Consider the following 16,265-nt stretch of genomic DNA (forward strand, 5'->3'; position numbering starts at 1 on the left):
TCACAATATTCAGAGATTGCATGTGAAGTTGTTACTGGAAGACTGTATATAGGAAGTTGTTAAGAGCATTTAATGCAAGGCATGCTGCTCTTAAATGTATGAAATCACCTCTGTAGAGCAGTTTGTGTTTTCACTTTCTTTGTACAACTATGTGTTGTAACTATGTGTTTTGTTTCAGATTATGGAGCTCTGTGGTGCAACAAGACTTGGCTATTTTGGAAGAAGTCAATTTTACATTGCTTTGAAACTTGTAGCTGTGGCCCAATCTGGTCTCCCTCTAAGAGTGGAAAGCTTAAATACAGGTAAATCACAGGACTGGGGTGGAACTGAGTTGCTAAGCAGAATTACAGTACTTGGCTTGCAGATTCTTGTAGAGTAACCTTGTAAATTAGTGTGGTATGTCTTTTTATACATGCTGCTAACTTTAAAAAAAAATTGTGGAGAGACTATGAGGGAGTGTATTCTTACTATGCAATAAATATGAAGTGAAATACCTTACTCTTATTGAATAAGTATTGTGTTTATCATGGAGAAAAGGAACAACTACTGCTGACTGTGTAGGTAACAAGTTCATTCTGTAGATACTAATGTGAGAACTTGTGTGCTCTATCGTCTGAGTAAAGTACTGATAGGACTAATGTGAATTGGAAGGAGAAGAATGCAACATTTGCAGGCTTTTATAGTTGCTGAGTTTATGAAGCCTTGATTGCAACAAATGAAAGGTCATCTTTTCTAAAGTCACATTCCTTCGCACTTGGTTTGACAGTTTTCTACCTTCTTAGTGCAAATAAGATCAGTGGTTTAAGATTTTTCTGGTGAAAAAACTGACCTGTAAAAGATGTTTGAAGTCTGTTATCAGTCAAAACACCTGTTATCCTACTTCTCAAAGGTCAGCTGTGGTGTGGGTAGTGAAATAGGAACAGGAGAAAGACTCACTCTAGGAAGGTGGTTCAGAACAGCAGAAAGAGCTTTGATATGAGGCTCTACTGTAGCCTTCTGAGTCACCTAAGTGGATCCATGTCGATGCTGCTCTGTGAGATGAAAAGAGACTTAGGAAGATGAAGTAGTGAGTTTTAAGTCACCATAGCCCTTTACAGCATAGTACACAACTCATAACTTAGAGGTATCTTTGGAGAACAGCTTTGCATTAAGGTGACTTCCCTAGCAGATTTTATGTCTGTAGCATACATGTTAAGATACAATTTATATATGCTAGCAATTAAAAGAAAGCTTGAGAGTTTTTTTGCGTCTAAAGAATGTAGATTAAGCAGACTACTTAAGGAGACTATGTTAAAAACAATCTGATAGGACTGAGGTATTTGACAAATCTATAAGAAAGACAGGAATCATCATGTATACTTCTACAGTTAAGTTTATACTAGGCTCGTACAAACAGTATATACTGCTTTCGTGGGGTTTTGTAGCTTTTTGGAAAAGTGCGTGGTTTCAGTCAATGTTTTGCTAGTATTCAGGTTCCCTTTCTGCTCATAAGCCACCTTATGTTTATAAACAGTTTCCCTAGTTTTCCCGATGAGTGTTCCCAAATCTAAAGCTTCAGCAAGTTGTAGCAGAATGCCCTAGAATCAGAAAGTTGGAAAAGGGACCTTCGACTTTTAATATCCGATAGAACTGGGACTTGATATAACAATTGTGGGATTTCTCATCAAATGGCTGTTGAAGAAGGCAAAGACTAAAATCTGTGTATGTAGCTTTTTCCAGGGTTTTTATATGCTTGGTTTTATTTTAATGCAAGATACCTTAACTGGAAGGAGTTTTCCTATTTAAAAAAATATTGGAAGAAATTTGAAGGAAGGAATTGAAATGAAGGTACAGAATTAATTCCAAAATACAAAATATGTTGCTGTACAATTAGCAGCCATTGGAACTTTTATAATGGAATACATTTCCTTGATTCATGACAATACTAGAAATACTTGTAACAGTTTCTAGACTTCTAGGAATAAGTTTCTGTAATTGGTTCCAAACCTACTAAATACAACAAGTACAATTGACAGAACATTTATTTTTACCCTAACTGTTTTTAGCTTTGGTTGTCTGTTGCCTTGGTTGCAGTGGTTCCAGCCCTGCCTATGAAGTTCCTGCTCCTAGGATGATTCAAGTGTTGTTGTAGCAGCTACTAAACAACTAAAATACAGCAGGCTGAAGACTCATAAAATGATTCTGAGCTTGGGTTACCTTCCTTTGAAAACTGGGGTTCAGCAGCCTGGCCAGCTGGGTTCTGCCCACAGTCCATCTCCAAGAGGTCTTGAACTCCAAGAGGTCTTGAAGAGGAACTATTAGAGCCGTCCCAAACCAAACCGTATAGTCTTTCTCTCTTCAAAGTAAAACATTTAAAATTAGTTACAGCTTATATTTTAGGACATCTACTTTTTCGCTCTGCATTCTATGCGTGTTTTATTCAATGATTGTCTTAATGTTATTCATTCTCTTCTCTTGGTATTTTCTCTCCCTTTCTCTTCTTGTTTCTTTTGCTCTTTGGTTCACTGTATGTCTCTTAAGTAGACAGAAAGCTTGCTTTGTGTGAATTGCTGAGTGGAGACTACAGTCAAATTTTGAGTCCTAGGTCCATCCAACACAAGTGTCATCCCTTTGATTGTTAGTTAACTAAGAGCTTTTTTGATTACTCACATGTGCAGTGTAGTAAAAATACTGGCTTTAGTTATTATACTACAAGCCTTTAAATCTGTTGTTCCTTTACTGTCCCAGAAAATTTTCCTTCCAAGAAGCTAAAAATTGAGAAATTAATGAGCAGTGTATATTTCAAAGTAATGTTTATTTTTGAAGTATGGAATACAGTTTTTGGTGGAAGAAAATGTTAACAAGGATGTGGGCATAAAAAGCACAGATAACTTTATAATTTATTCAATATCAAGATTTAATTCCATTTATAACAGCTATCACATTTATAATTGAGGGATTTCTGAATGCTATCAAATGTTGTAGTGTTAAAATGAGTTTTTTCTGCAGTTATGGGGAAAAGACAGAGAGGAGAGAGGTAAAAATGGCAGATTTAAATTGGCCATTTAGAAACTTAGTACAGCAAAACAAACCTGTATTTATCTAGTCTTGTTTTTGAAGAAGATAGTAGAGTATTTTGTATTCCTACTGAGCCCTCTGTATTATTTTGTGAGATAGTGCTAGATACCTCATGCCAAAGCCTCATGTTGGAACAATCGATTGTATAGACTTCCCCCGTGTCAGTTGGATGTTCTAATGTCTGTATTATCCCCTGTTTTGCAACCATACAAATTTTCACTTGTGTGCAATGACTTTTTCACTTCTTGGCTGGCTGTGTAGTTCACGGTTTAGTTACCTGAATAACTTTCCTAGTGCAACATGGGGTATGATACTAATGTGAAAATGGGCATCTAGGAATGAGAAGGGCATCAGGAATTACTTTAACGGTGTTTCCATGTGATGGGTAACCACAAATTTAGTGAAAAGGCTGTGATGCATGCTCCTTCCCTGTGACGAAAGCTGTTTGGCACATTGAGTTGTGCTTAGTGAGAGGCTTAAATCAAGAATTTATGTTCTTACTGGTGCACTATTTTTTAATACTAGATGGATACGCAAAGGTGTCTATAGTTGTTGAATACTATGGATTCAAATGACACTCTTCAAATACAAATCAGTTTAATGTTTATGTAATAAACACAAAGATGTTTTATGTAATAAGTGTATGCAATTTCATCTCTTATTTTAATACAGTTATTAGTACTACTGACTCATTTTTGATATCAAAAGTAATAGATGTAATCAGTCAACAAGAGAAATTAAATTTGAGCCATGCTTGTAAATTTGTTTTGTTTTGGAAAAATAATTTCCAAGTAAGCTATACAGCAAATTCTCCGTTTATTTTTACTCACAGTGAACCAGTAAGAAAGCTGTGGTTGGGATTCAGAAAAATGGTAGAAATCCTGCAGAGAAAAATTGAAGACTTACATAACCTCATTTTTATATCAGACTACTCTGAACTGTGGTACATAAAGCCTAAGGGCCTCCAAGAATTTTGTAGAAACTTTGCTTTACAGGCATTTGTAACAAATATTCCCAGTTGTATCCCAGTAAAACAGCTAATTTAGCTTCTATTGTAGGAGGGTGTACACAGATGTGTTTGAGCAATAGTTGCTGGTTTTGCAATAAGACTAGATTATATTATCTGTTGTAAACATAAACGTGACATCAACTCACTAAAATATGATGTTGACTATACTGCAGGATTTTAGCATTTGTTTTGCTGATGAAGCGTTCTGTATAAAGACTCTCTACTTTTATTCGTGTGCTAGAAATGGTGGATGAATTTTGAAAATAACACTTCAATAATTAAACGTTGGCAAAACTAAGAAAAACTGAGCTAAATCCAGATTATCTGATTGGTACTGCATTTAATGCAGAGTTGTAGTGCAAAACTGTTATGGAGCTATGTGAAGTGCTCTTTGTATACCAAAACCAGAACTTTGGTAGCAGAATCATGAAGTATAATGCAGAAAGGGTGTTTGCTTTTTTCATACTGGCAGATGTTGGCTTGACTATAGCAGCAGTCTCAGTGTTTAAGTAATTGAGGCATGTGTGAAATCTTAACTATGAAATAGAACTCCATTTTTATTTTTAAGCATCATACTTCTGTATAATAAATGGCCTGCTCTCTTTTTTTAACAGTGAAGGACCTCCCTCTTCCCAGATTTGTTGTGTCAAAGAATGAACAAGAATCAAGACACACAGCCTTGTATTCTTCAGATGCTGATAACCCAGCTTCATATTCAGGTGTGATTCCTCCTCCACCTGGCAGGATACAAGTCAAAAAAGGCTCTGTGAGCCATGATGCAGTTCAGCAACGTACATCAACTGATCAACAGGTAAATTTAAGTTAAAAGATTAAATGGGACTCTTAACCATTACTTTGCTGCATAGGTGTCAATTTGATAGGGCTTCTAAGCTTTGTTGCTTTCAATATAGGTTCTTTTTAAAAAAACAAAACTATACTAGTGTATATTATACAGGACCACCATATATGCTTCTGAAATACTTGCATGTAGGAGACACTTTTTTATGAAGTCTTATAATCTGTGTTTAAAATATTGGTGGTAATGGACAAAGAATTGAGCTAGAAAAGAAAATAAACATGTAAGATATAATAGCAGATATCAAGTTGTAATCATTATGATGTTGATCTTGTTTATTAGATAGTTCATGTTGGCTTCCTGGTCATTGGAACAGTGGTAATGCCATGGATGACTGGATTTCTAGTCCTTCAACATGTTCCAATACCTTTACATCTGTAATACTTCATTTAGAAATTTTTTTTTAAAGTCTTACAGTTACTTTTCTCTGCCTTCCATTTTTGTTGTTCACCTACTTAATTGTTAAGTAGAGACAATGAGAACCAGAAATAAGACAGAAGTTCTCACGTAGCTTTTTACTGTGTTCTAATAATGAGAAAACTGATTTCCTTTTGCTCACTGGTTCTTTCATCTTCAGCTACAGGATATCTGAATAAATGAAAACTGTGAAGGCTTACAACTCTGTGCTTCCTCATAATTCCTTGTTTTTTATAGTCTTTACACTCTCCTTCATTGGGAAAACTTTTCTGATTGTCTTTTCTACAAGCAAGAACACTGAGTGCAAATATTAAATTTTGCTGGGTATATGTGTGTCTGTGCATAACTGCTGAATGACTTGTTTTCTTCCCCATGGTATGCTCTTTTCTGGGCTTGTTTTGTAAAGAAATTAGCAGAGGCCATCCATAATCAGTGTTTGGCTGCCACTTCCTTCCTCCCAAACAGGAGATGGGGACTGTAACGAAAGGAGGGCTGGCAGTAGATCTGAAGATAGCTGCTTGTCTTGTTTTGGTTAGGTGTGTTTGAGAGAGCTCCCAAGCACTTCATGAAGAAATCAACAATTCAGATCATCTTCATCTGATGATGGGGTTTTAGTTTGGTTGAAATAGTGTTTCCATCATGGTGTTGAGTTTATTTAGTGAACAGCTGTAATTTGATATAGGAATCTGTGCTGGTGTAACTTTAAAATGACAGAAAAAAACTGGTGTTTGAGGTCTTCAAGTTCTGGATAAAGCAGCCACATATTCACAAATGTGTAAAAGCATCCAAATTTCATTTCTCCATCTTGGCTGATAGAAGCAGCTTGGTATCTCTTTCACACAAGTCTGTATGGGATCATGAGAATAAAGAAACTCTGTGTATAAGTCCTTTGAGAGATCTGGCCCAGAAAACAGACTTGGAGCAAATGTAACAGCACAGCATTGAGTCCAGCAGTTTTAAGCTGTATTCATGGTCTAGAACATCAGGGATGTATTGTCTGATTTTGCACCCTATTGTAGAACTGCGTTTTCTGTGGCTGATTCTACATTTCTGACTGTACAATGAATCCATTCAAGCAGCCTTCTTGTCCCAGTCTAGTATTTATTGATTCAGATGCCACGTTAGAAACAAGCCGAGAATTTGAATCTCCTTAGCTGAGAAAGGGACTTCAGCCAGGTTTCTTGCTTAACCACATAAATACTCTAATTGGGTTATTTTCCAAAAGTTGGATACAGTTTTTAATCATGTTTTTGTAGAAATTGTTGATCCAGTTGACTTTACCTGGAGATACCGCTCAGATATATAAAATCTAGAAAGAAGTTCAGATTGTGAATCCTCATTGTATGCCACCTCTTTCAGTGATGAGGATGAGAAGAGCTGAAGTCTAAGTAGTAAATTATGGCATGTCATTTTCCTAGGGGTCACTGTTCTTTCTGGAGGAATTTAAGTGTCAAAGTCAAGCTTGGATATTTCACCCTTAGAGCTTGTCATGTAGCTGTTAGATACTCCATTAGTGAGTTTAGGTTTTGATTATTTCTTTTTTTTTCTTAAACTGTTTACTGGCTTTGGTAATATGCCTGGAACTTCAAAATATATTGATTTCATAAAATACTCTGGCTGAAATATTATTTTTATGAAATCATAAGTTAATCTTCAACTTTAAAAACTGGGTTCATTCATGTGCAGCTTTCCATATTGGTGAGATTTGTCATGCATGAGTTAATATCTTATAATTACAAATAATTTATTTAAAATAATTTAACTTAAGAGTATTGTCTACGGAAATGTCCTAGCTAAAAGTCTTTCTTTATCAATGCATTGTTGTGGCAGTTCCCCTCAGAGAGCTTCGCTCGGAGGCAGGGTATCAGAAAATGGTAATTGGGTTGTGTTTCCAAAGAGTGGCTATAAATGAGTTTGTCTTTTAAAGTAAGCATGAGCTAAGTTCAGTAACGTCCTTTTTCTATTTCTAGCCATTTTTGTGGTGGCATTTTTAGTTTATAATGGCAAAGTAGTATGTAAATATAGCACTGGCCAGAAGTTAGTATCTTTTTAATAGTGTTAATAGAAGATGACTGAAGTCACACCCAGCTGTCATGGAAGCTGCAGAACTGATTCTAGGGGTCAAGCGAAATAGTGAAAGATGCCTTTACTCACTAGATGGCATGTTGACCGCACATCCTAGCGGAGATAAATCATTGGGGGGAAAATATTATTTTTCCTGCTGGCATAATTTCTTCTTCCTAAATAGTAGAGGCTAAGTAGATTGGAACACTTCTGCTGACAGTGTGGCATACCTACGAGCACTTTTTGTTGACATAGGTATGTTAACCACAGTGTATATACATATCTCTATGCCTTGGTAGTAGCAGCTATGCTACTAAAAATGTTAATTTAGGCCAGTCTTGAGAATGTAGATTCTGTTGAGTTCTTGTGCTTTTTTAAAAGAAATCCTCCTAGTAGAATTAGGAGCTGTTGTTGTAGATGAAAGCTTTTTTGGCTTTTTTTAAAGGAATAAGGCATGTACTGAAAGCAGTTTCTTAGAAGAAGCAGCAACATTAATATTAGGAAGTATTTTCCGTCTTCTAAAAGTAGCTTACAAGTGACCAAATGTTCTCATAATCAGTCTGTTAGATATTGCCTTTGGATGTTTTGTGTTTTGTTGTTAATGCCAAAAAGCAAATACTTTTTCCAGTGTCTTTAAGTGTGATACAGGTGTTGATCAGGTACTGCTTTAGAATACTTTTACCTGGCTTGCTACCTTTTCCAGGGAAGGGGGGTAGCTAGTTTCAACAGATGTTGAGGTTCTAGCAGATGAAAAACATGTATGTGGCAAATGCTTATAGACTGAACCTTGCTATATCAGGTGAAAATAAAAGGTACTCATCTACCTATGTGTGTGTTGAACATAATACTGGCACTCTAAATTATATTGATTTATTGCCATAACAGTGCAGCCTTAGGAGGGGACAGCTCAAATTTGGCACCTGTAGCAGTCAAAATTTGATCATTTCTCACGTGGTTAAAAAAAATTGAAGTTACATGACTTTCTTTTAAGGTTTTGCCAGTAGTCCATTTCTGTTTGCTTCTTTTCTGTAGATTGAACAGGTAATTCCAGGTAAACTATATCTGGTATTAAATAAACTGTTTAGGAGCACAGAGCTGGAAAAGACCTCTTGTGTCATTGAGTCTAACCCTCGATTGTCATGAGAAATTTTATTAGGTAATGAGTTTTAAAAAAATAATCAGGTTTCTCTGAAATCTCAACCTTTTATCCACACTGGCCATGTTGGGGAAAACTATTCCAGCGCCTTAGTAGGAATATAGTGGAATATTTGTGGGAATATTATGGGAATTCCCACTTAACTTTACTCAGATCAGGTAATACCCATTCTTTTAACAGCTTTGTCCTTAGTATTTGCTGCAGAACACCACCAGTACTTACTGGAAAACCAGTGTACTCCCCTTAGCTTTGTTTTGCTTGAAAAAACAATCCATAGTCTCAGTTTTGTCCCATAAAGTAGTTACTAGTAATCCTCATAATCCTTCTCTGCCTTTGATCCAATTTGAATTTGTTCTTATTGAAAATATTTTACTAGATTTGTATTTCTTGTTCCAAATGAGATCTCAGCAGTATTAATACTATCTTGTAGGGTACTTCCCTGCTTCTGCTTGATATATCTCACCTCGTATACCTTAGGAGCTGTGAATAAAGCAAATCTGTCATATTTGACATATTGTAGTGGTCTGATAGTTGACCTGTGCATCCAGTCTTCTGTTTTCAGCTGATTGATTCTCCTTATGCTCTTTGGTATTAATTTCCACTATGCAAGAAACTGTATTTTATATTTTAAAACGTGATAGTTTACTGTTACCTGTGTCCTGAAAGGAATCCATCTGTCTAATGCCTCCTTACATTTGTCAGAATTCATCAGTGTGCTATTTAGTGTGCATAAACAGTTACCTAGAGTACTAAATTAGGTCATTCTCCAAATCAGTCATTCAGGAGCATTATTAGAAACTTCCCTTCAATCCCATAGTTCCCATTCTAATACAGTCCAGCTTTGCTCCTTCTGTAGCCAGTTCTTTTGCAGCTTAGATTCTTGTATTAATCTCCACATTGTTGGGATTACCTTGTATGGCACCCCACTGAAGTATGCTGAGGTTCAGGTTAAATGCAATGTAGTTCCTTTGTCTAGAAAATCACAAAAATATCAGCCAACTTAAGTAAAATTTCCTATGGTGTGATTGATCCCTTTTCCATTTGTCTCTGTGTTTTTAATTGTTCTCTTCAAAATGTAGTCTAAAACCTTTCAAACCATTGAGGTCAGGCTAGTAAGTTTGTAATTGGCTGAACCACACCTCCCCTCTCTAAAAATGTCTAGTGCTGCATGTGGAGAAGTTCTCATTGAACCTTGGACTGTTTTGTTCTTCAGTATAAATGCTAGTTGATTACAAAAAACATGGGTTCTGCCATGCAATTACCATATCTAGCATAATCTTCATGATGGATCTGTTCCCTGACTCTTATGAAGGCTGTGTGGTATCAGGACCTGGACCACAACACCCTTAGAGCTACTCTTCGGATACCATGTCTGGCTTCACTGTCTGTCGAATTCTCTTTAGGAGGCTTTCTTCTGGCCTGAGGTGTGAGATCCAGGAAAAGGTTTATAATCTCATTTGACTCATGTATGCTTGCAGTGCCCTTTTGAGGTTGAGATCCCTCCAGAGTTGCTTTAGCACAGTATTGTATTGCCCTATGCCAATTTGTTTGACTTACCTTCATCAAGGTTCTTCTTTTACAGCCATATATTATATCACCTTTTTTAATTAACATGCTGTTTTTAGTAACTGCTTGTCAGTCCAAAAAAGTCCAGGTTCCAAATCCTTCATAGTATCTTCATTTTGTAATTCCAGTTTGAAAAAAATCATGCTTTTTTACAACTTTTTTTAATGTGATTTTTTTTAATTAAGATGGATTACTTAATTTTTGCCTGTTAGCGATAACCTTATTTTTGATTAGTTATTGAGAAGATTGTTCTCAACATTTTGATTTAACATGAAAATGTTAACTAGTTATTAACTATTAACTATGTCAATATGCTTTTATTTAGATTTATTTTCTGGAATAAATTAAAGCGGAAAAATAAATGTCTAAAGATAGTAAAAACCAGAACATTGTAATGCCGTGATTTTTATTCAGGTTTGTTTGGAGAGAAATTAAAAGCTAGTGTTTTAAATGTTTTAGCACTTCCAATGCAATTCTATTTGAACAGTTTATCAAAATAAGATTTTAATAGTAGCTGATCTAATAAATGATACATCAACTACAGTATGCAGATGGTGAGTAAAATTGTCAAAGTTCCAAAGAGATTAGGTGGGTAACTTCTTTTAAAGTTGGTGAAATTCAAAATCGCTGTTATCAGTAACCCAAATTAGGCAAACTGTTGTAGTTATTACATGTTAGGATTTTGAAGAGCAATTAAGTTAGGTTCTGTACCGTAATACTCTCAGAAAAATGTGGTCCTGGATATTTCAAAAATAGTTTATTTTTTCTTTCAAAATTAGTTTCTTTTATGAATCAGACAAATTGAAGTGCACAGTCCTGCCTCCTCAGGTGCAACATATGCTCTCAAAACATTCTTGGTTTATGAGAGTGTATGTTGCAGTTGAGGAACAGAGGTGGTTCTAATGAACATATCACCTCTGTTTACTGAAATGTGAAGCTTAGTGCAAAATTGAAGTGGAAACTTTATACAACAAACCATGTTTTCTGAGCATGAGTATATGAAAATGTCAACTTCTGACCCACTGCAATGTCAGATACATGGTTGGTGTTTACCCTTACAGAAGGGATGAATGAACCTGTATGTAATTAGTTTCAATAAATCCCTACTTACTGTGTTTTCCCATCACTGCTTTTGAATCTGAGTCAATGTTTCTACAGTCCTGCCTCCCCTCCTCTCCTGTCTTTTCTGGCTTGGATCTTCCTTCTTTACACTCGCATTGAACCATCAGTACTTGGCTAAGACTTTTTTTTTATATATATATATATACACACACACACATATATTTGTGTGTGCATATATAAATATACACACACATATACATATTTAAAATAATTAAGGAGTTTAGCTCTCCTAAGCTTCTAGTAAGCTGGATCCCATGGCATTCTCCTGGAGAAACTGGCTGCTCATGGCTTGGACGGGTGCACTCTTCACTGGGTAAAAAAAAAAAGGCTGGATGGCCGGGCCCAAAGGGGGCATGGTGAATGGAGTGAAATCCAGTTGGCAGCCAGTCACAAGTGGTATTCCCCAGGGCTCGGTACTGGGGCCCGTCTTGTTTAATATATTTATCAATGATCTGGACAAGGAGATCGAGTACACCCTCAGTAAATTTGCAGATGACACCAAGTTGGGCGGCAGTGTTGATCGGCTGGAGGGTCGGAAGGCTCTGCAGAGGGATCTGGACAGGCTGGATCCATGGGCCCAGGCCAATTGGATGAGGTTCAACAAGGCCAAGTGCCGGGTCCTGCACTTGGGTCACAACAGCCCCAGGCAATGCTACAGGCTTGGGGACGAGTGGCTGGAAAGTTCCCCCGCAGAAAAGGACCTGGGGGTGTTGATTGACAGCCGGCTGAATATGAGCCAGCAGTGTGCCCAGGTGGCCAAGAAGGCCAACAGCATCCTGGCCTGTATCAGAAACAGTGTGGCCAGCAGGAGTAGGGAGGTGATCGTGCCCCTGTACTCGGCACTGGTGAGGCCGCACCTCGAATGCTGTGTTCAGTTTTGGGCCCCTCACTACAAGAAGGACATTGAGGTGCTGGAGCGTGTCCAGAGAAGGGCGACGAAGCTGGTGAGGGGTCTGGAGCACAAGTCTTATGAGGAGCGGCTGAGGGAGCTGGGGTTGTTCAGCCTGGAGAAGAAGAGGCTGAGGGGAGACCTCATCGCTCTCTACAATTACCTGAAGGGGGGTTGCAGAGAAGTGGGTGTTGGTCTCTTCTCCCATGTGACAAGCGATAGGATAAGAGGAAGTGGCCTCAAGTTGCACCAGGGGAGGTTCAGGCTGGATATTAGGAAAAATTTCTTCACTGAAAGGGTTGTCAGGTATTGGAACAGGCTGCCCAGGGAGGTGGTTGAGTGACCATCCCCAGAGGTATTTAAAAGACATGATGAGGCGCTTAGGGACATGGTTAGTGGTGGACTTGGCAGGGTTAGGTTTATGGTTGGACTCAATGATCTTAAAGGTCTTTTTGAACCTAAATGATTTTATGATTGTATGGATCAATGAATGCCATGAGTCATATATGAGAATGACTGGGATTGCACAGGGGAAAGATGGTGCCATAGTAATGCCATCAAAATTTGGTTTAAACTGTTTTGGAAATGTGTCTTGTAATGACAGTAAAACTGAAGATGTGGCTTGTCCCTCTTCCAGAAGCTTTTTGACATCAGAGTTGGTGACATGCTTGTGCTGTTTATTAAATTTGGAGTCTGTAAGCTGAAGCTACAAATCAATTGTGAGAAACCTCTAAATGTTTAGGATTCTGATAAAACATTGACTGAAACATTGGGAACAAAGTTATTTATTATGCTTGTACTTCTGATGATCTGATTACTTATTACTACATGCTTTACAGAATCACGTGAACCGCATGTAAAGTAAACATTTAGAAGTATTGAAGTTGAGGATCATATTTACAATTTCTTCCTATGCCTTGAGCATAAGGCCAAATGTTAGACAGAGGCTTGCTGAGTAGTGACAGTTGTCAGCTTCGTTAGGGTAAGGCTGCTTCATGAGGACTATGTGTCAAGAGTTTTAACGTTCATATGAGGTTACTAGAAGTAGTGAGTAGTTTCCTTTAGGTGGACTATCATACATTTGTCTGCCTCAGGTTTTCTCCTGCGTCTTTCTGGAGCATCTGACTTATCAGAGGAAGAGTACTGGAGTAAACAAATAGTGTCTGTGACCAAGCATAGCTTTCCCTAGTCTTACTCATGGTATTTTGTCTAAAAATTCAAACACCGTTCAAATCTTGTTTGATAAAAGATGGCTTGTATAAAAGCCAGTGGAAGAGGAAGCTTTTCATTGATTTCTGTGATGCATTATCATGGTTCTCCTAGCACCTGTTGCACTATGCTAAGCAGACTAACCATTCAACCTCGGTTCTAGTTTCCAGCCTGTAAGTGGCACTCTGGATACTCTCTCTCCTTCCCCTCTTGCCCCCATGTACCTGTAAGGGTAAGAATGTACTGTCATCTGAAGTAAATTCCTTGTCAAGTAAGATGTTCAGAGGCGGAATCTTCAGGCAAATTTCAGAAAGGTATGTAACTGCAGCAAAAACTCTTGAACTGGTGGAGGTACTGCGGAAAAAACAGTGACTTTGTGCAATCAGCTGGTCCCTGAATTAAAAGTTGAAGTGAATTAGTACTGCTCCCAGCCACTTTGTAATACTCTTTGCCAGTACATATGGGCATCATTTAAATGCTTTGAATAGAACGTTCAAAATCTTGTGGCCTAGGAACTTATTTAAAGAAATCTGACTCAATAGTCAGAACTTTCAGAAAATTGCAGAATCAACCAGGCTGGCCCTGTATCCTAGGAAATACGAACATCAGAGGGGGGAAAAAAGGTGAAAGTTTACATCAATGCATTAGACAGTAATCCAGTCATCATGGCCTTAAAACCTTTTGTTGGGATGCATGTAGTTTTAGTATGTACCTTGCGTGGAGAAAAGCTTGTTTATGGCACTTTCTCATTGACATTTAGACTTTTGCAGATGTAACATTGATTAAAATGCATAATGACCTTTGAGTATCCAGCAACGTAAACCAGTTCAGTTTTGGGAATCATGTGGAAGCCTACAGTCAGTCTGGCTATGGGTACTTGATAGTATTTTAACAGTTGTTAACCCCGAGTACCAAACTTCTGTCTACTGCTGAAACAGATTTTGAGATTTTTAGCTTTTGTTTTTCCTTTTTAGGAAACTCAAGAGTTCAGCCTTTGCTTTCTTGTTGTACTTGTTTTCACTAATACAGTTTAGTTCAAATTGGGAGATTTGGCAAACAGGAATTTCAAAAGATCTAGATACAGGGAGGAAATTACTTTCTACTATACAAATGCTTTACTTTGTACAATATAAATGATTTTTCCTGTGTATTTTATTTGAAATGGAACAATCTGGTAATCTGAATGTCTCACGAGAACTGATTCCAGGCAGAAATTGCACGTGTGATTCTCTGTTTTCCTACCTGTTCAGGGAGAATATAGTACAAGATGGGATTAAAGAGAAGCTGAAGCCTTAACATCAGCACAAAACTACCTTGTAATTTGTACAGCAGAGAAGTATATCCTAGATGGCATCGTTCTTTGAGAAAATTACATCTATGTTTTTGCATATTAAAAAAATGTTTAGTGGTTTATTTATTTTTCCAGTGTTTAATTCTGGTTTGTTTTTTAAATGGAAGTAACTGATTGTGAACCACTTGATGAAAATCAGGTATGATAATAAGTTGTATAGTAAGTAATCTTTTCTTTTGAGACCTGGGTTCAAATGTAACTTTTATCACAAGTGAAAGTAAGTCTTATAATCTAGTTTCCTTTGTAGATAAGTCATTTAACTCGGCATTGCTGTTGTCTTAAGAATGCCAAGTTAAAAATACATTAGATGACATTGTTTGAAGTGAATATGTCCAGTTCCAGTCATACTGTACCTGACTTCTCCTGTTCCCTCATTTTAGTAAGTACTAAAATTTTCACTCTCTGAAATGAGACTTTAAATGCAGTGATGGTTGTTCCTAGAAATAATGGTTCTAGATAGGCTTTTATGTATTTAGTTATTTAGTAAGAAACTTAAAAGGTTCCTTTGTTTTATTAGGAGTCCACATCTCCAGTTGTTTCACCACAGCAATCCCCACCAACCTCTCCACATACATGGAGGAAGCACAACCGCCATCCCAGCGGAGGGAATAATGAACGACCTCTTGCTGGACCTGGGCCTTTTTGGGCTCCATTTAGTGAAGCACAACCAGGTATAAATGTCTTCTGTTACGCTTCAGCTGTAACCCAAAGTTGTGGAATTCTTAAATAAGTATATTAAATGAGTTTAGGGCAGTTTATCTTTGTATTTTCCGATCTTGGAAACCTTCTTGCAGATTCAAATGTTCATTCAAATGTATGGCAGCACTGTGGAATCTGTGGTCTTGCATATGGCGGATCCATTTCTTAGTGTGGTGTATGGGAAATGCTTAAGAGTTTGGAGGGAGGGAAAGAGTGTGAAAGTTTCCCCGTGGAAAGTTTTCTAATACAAAACTGTGACATCCTGTTGAAATTGTGCAGGAACTGTCAGTGTACCCAAAATCATGGGGAGCTCAAGGGAAAGCAGCAGATAATATATTGGTTGTTTGAATAATGTTTCTGGTAGATTAGATGAATTGTCAGAACAACTAAATCTCTAAACATTTTTTTTGCTTTCTTCAAAGTTTACGTAAACATAACTGAAGCTACTGTATCTCCAGTCTTTCAAGGTAGAAACACTTGTTTCAGTACAGCTTTTCATCCTTTATTGTCCTTCATTTAACACGAAGACCCTCCCTGCTGTTGTATCACTGTGCTCAGATTTAAAAAGCTTTCCCCCTTAATATCTCATATTTCAAAAAGTTCTGTTTTCTTTTCTGATAGACTTCATAAATTTGGGAACAGCGGAGCAATTCTAATTCAGGTTCTGGTTTTGATGATACTGCTGAATTTCTTGACTTTTTTCTTGCATAGTTTAGTTGATTTGCTTTTCTTGCAAGCTGATACATAAGTTTGTCTGAGAGCTGATTTCTAACTTGTGGAATTTTTCTAACTTATGAAGACAAGGACTCCAGGAAAGTACGCAAACTATTCCTACTGTTGAAGAGTTTAATATTTTCCTCTTAAAAATAA

General features: G+C 37.2%; 1 protein-coding gene across 5 annotated transcripts in view; it reads left to right on the forward strand.

Moving 5' to 3' along the window:
* The window catches only part of REPS1 (RALBP1 associated Eps domain containing 1), a 70,217-nt gene that overhangs the window by 16,271 nt on the left and 37,681 nt on the right, over positions 1-16,265 (forward strand). For all 5 annotated transcript variants that reach the window (XM_059828555.1, XM_059828562.1, XM_059828571.1 and 2 more), the window contains exons 2-4: positions 179-302; positions 4,681-4,877; positions 15,214-15,367. In XM_059828555.1, the coding sequence (XP_059684538.1) occupies positions 179-302; positions 4,681-4,877; positions 15,214-15,367 (475 nt within the window). The remainder of the gene's footprint in view (positions 1-178; positions 303-4,680; positions 4,878-15,213; positions 15,368-16,265) is intronic.

The sequence above is a fragment of the Gavia stellata genome, chromosome 2, assembly GCF_030936135.1.
Source record: "Gavia stellata isolate bGavSte3 chromosome 2, bGavSte3.hap2, whole genome shotgun sequence".
Lineage (NCBI taxonomy): Eukaryota > Metazoa > Chordata > Aves > Gaviiformes > Gaviidae > Gavia > Gavia stellata.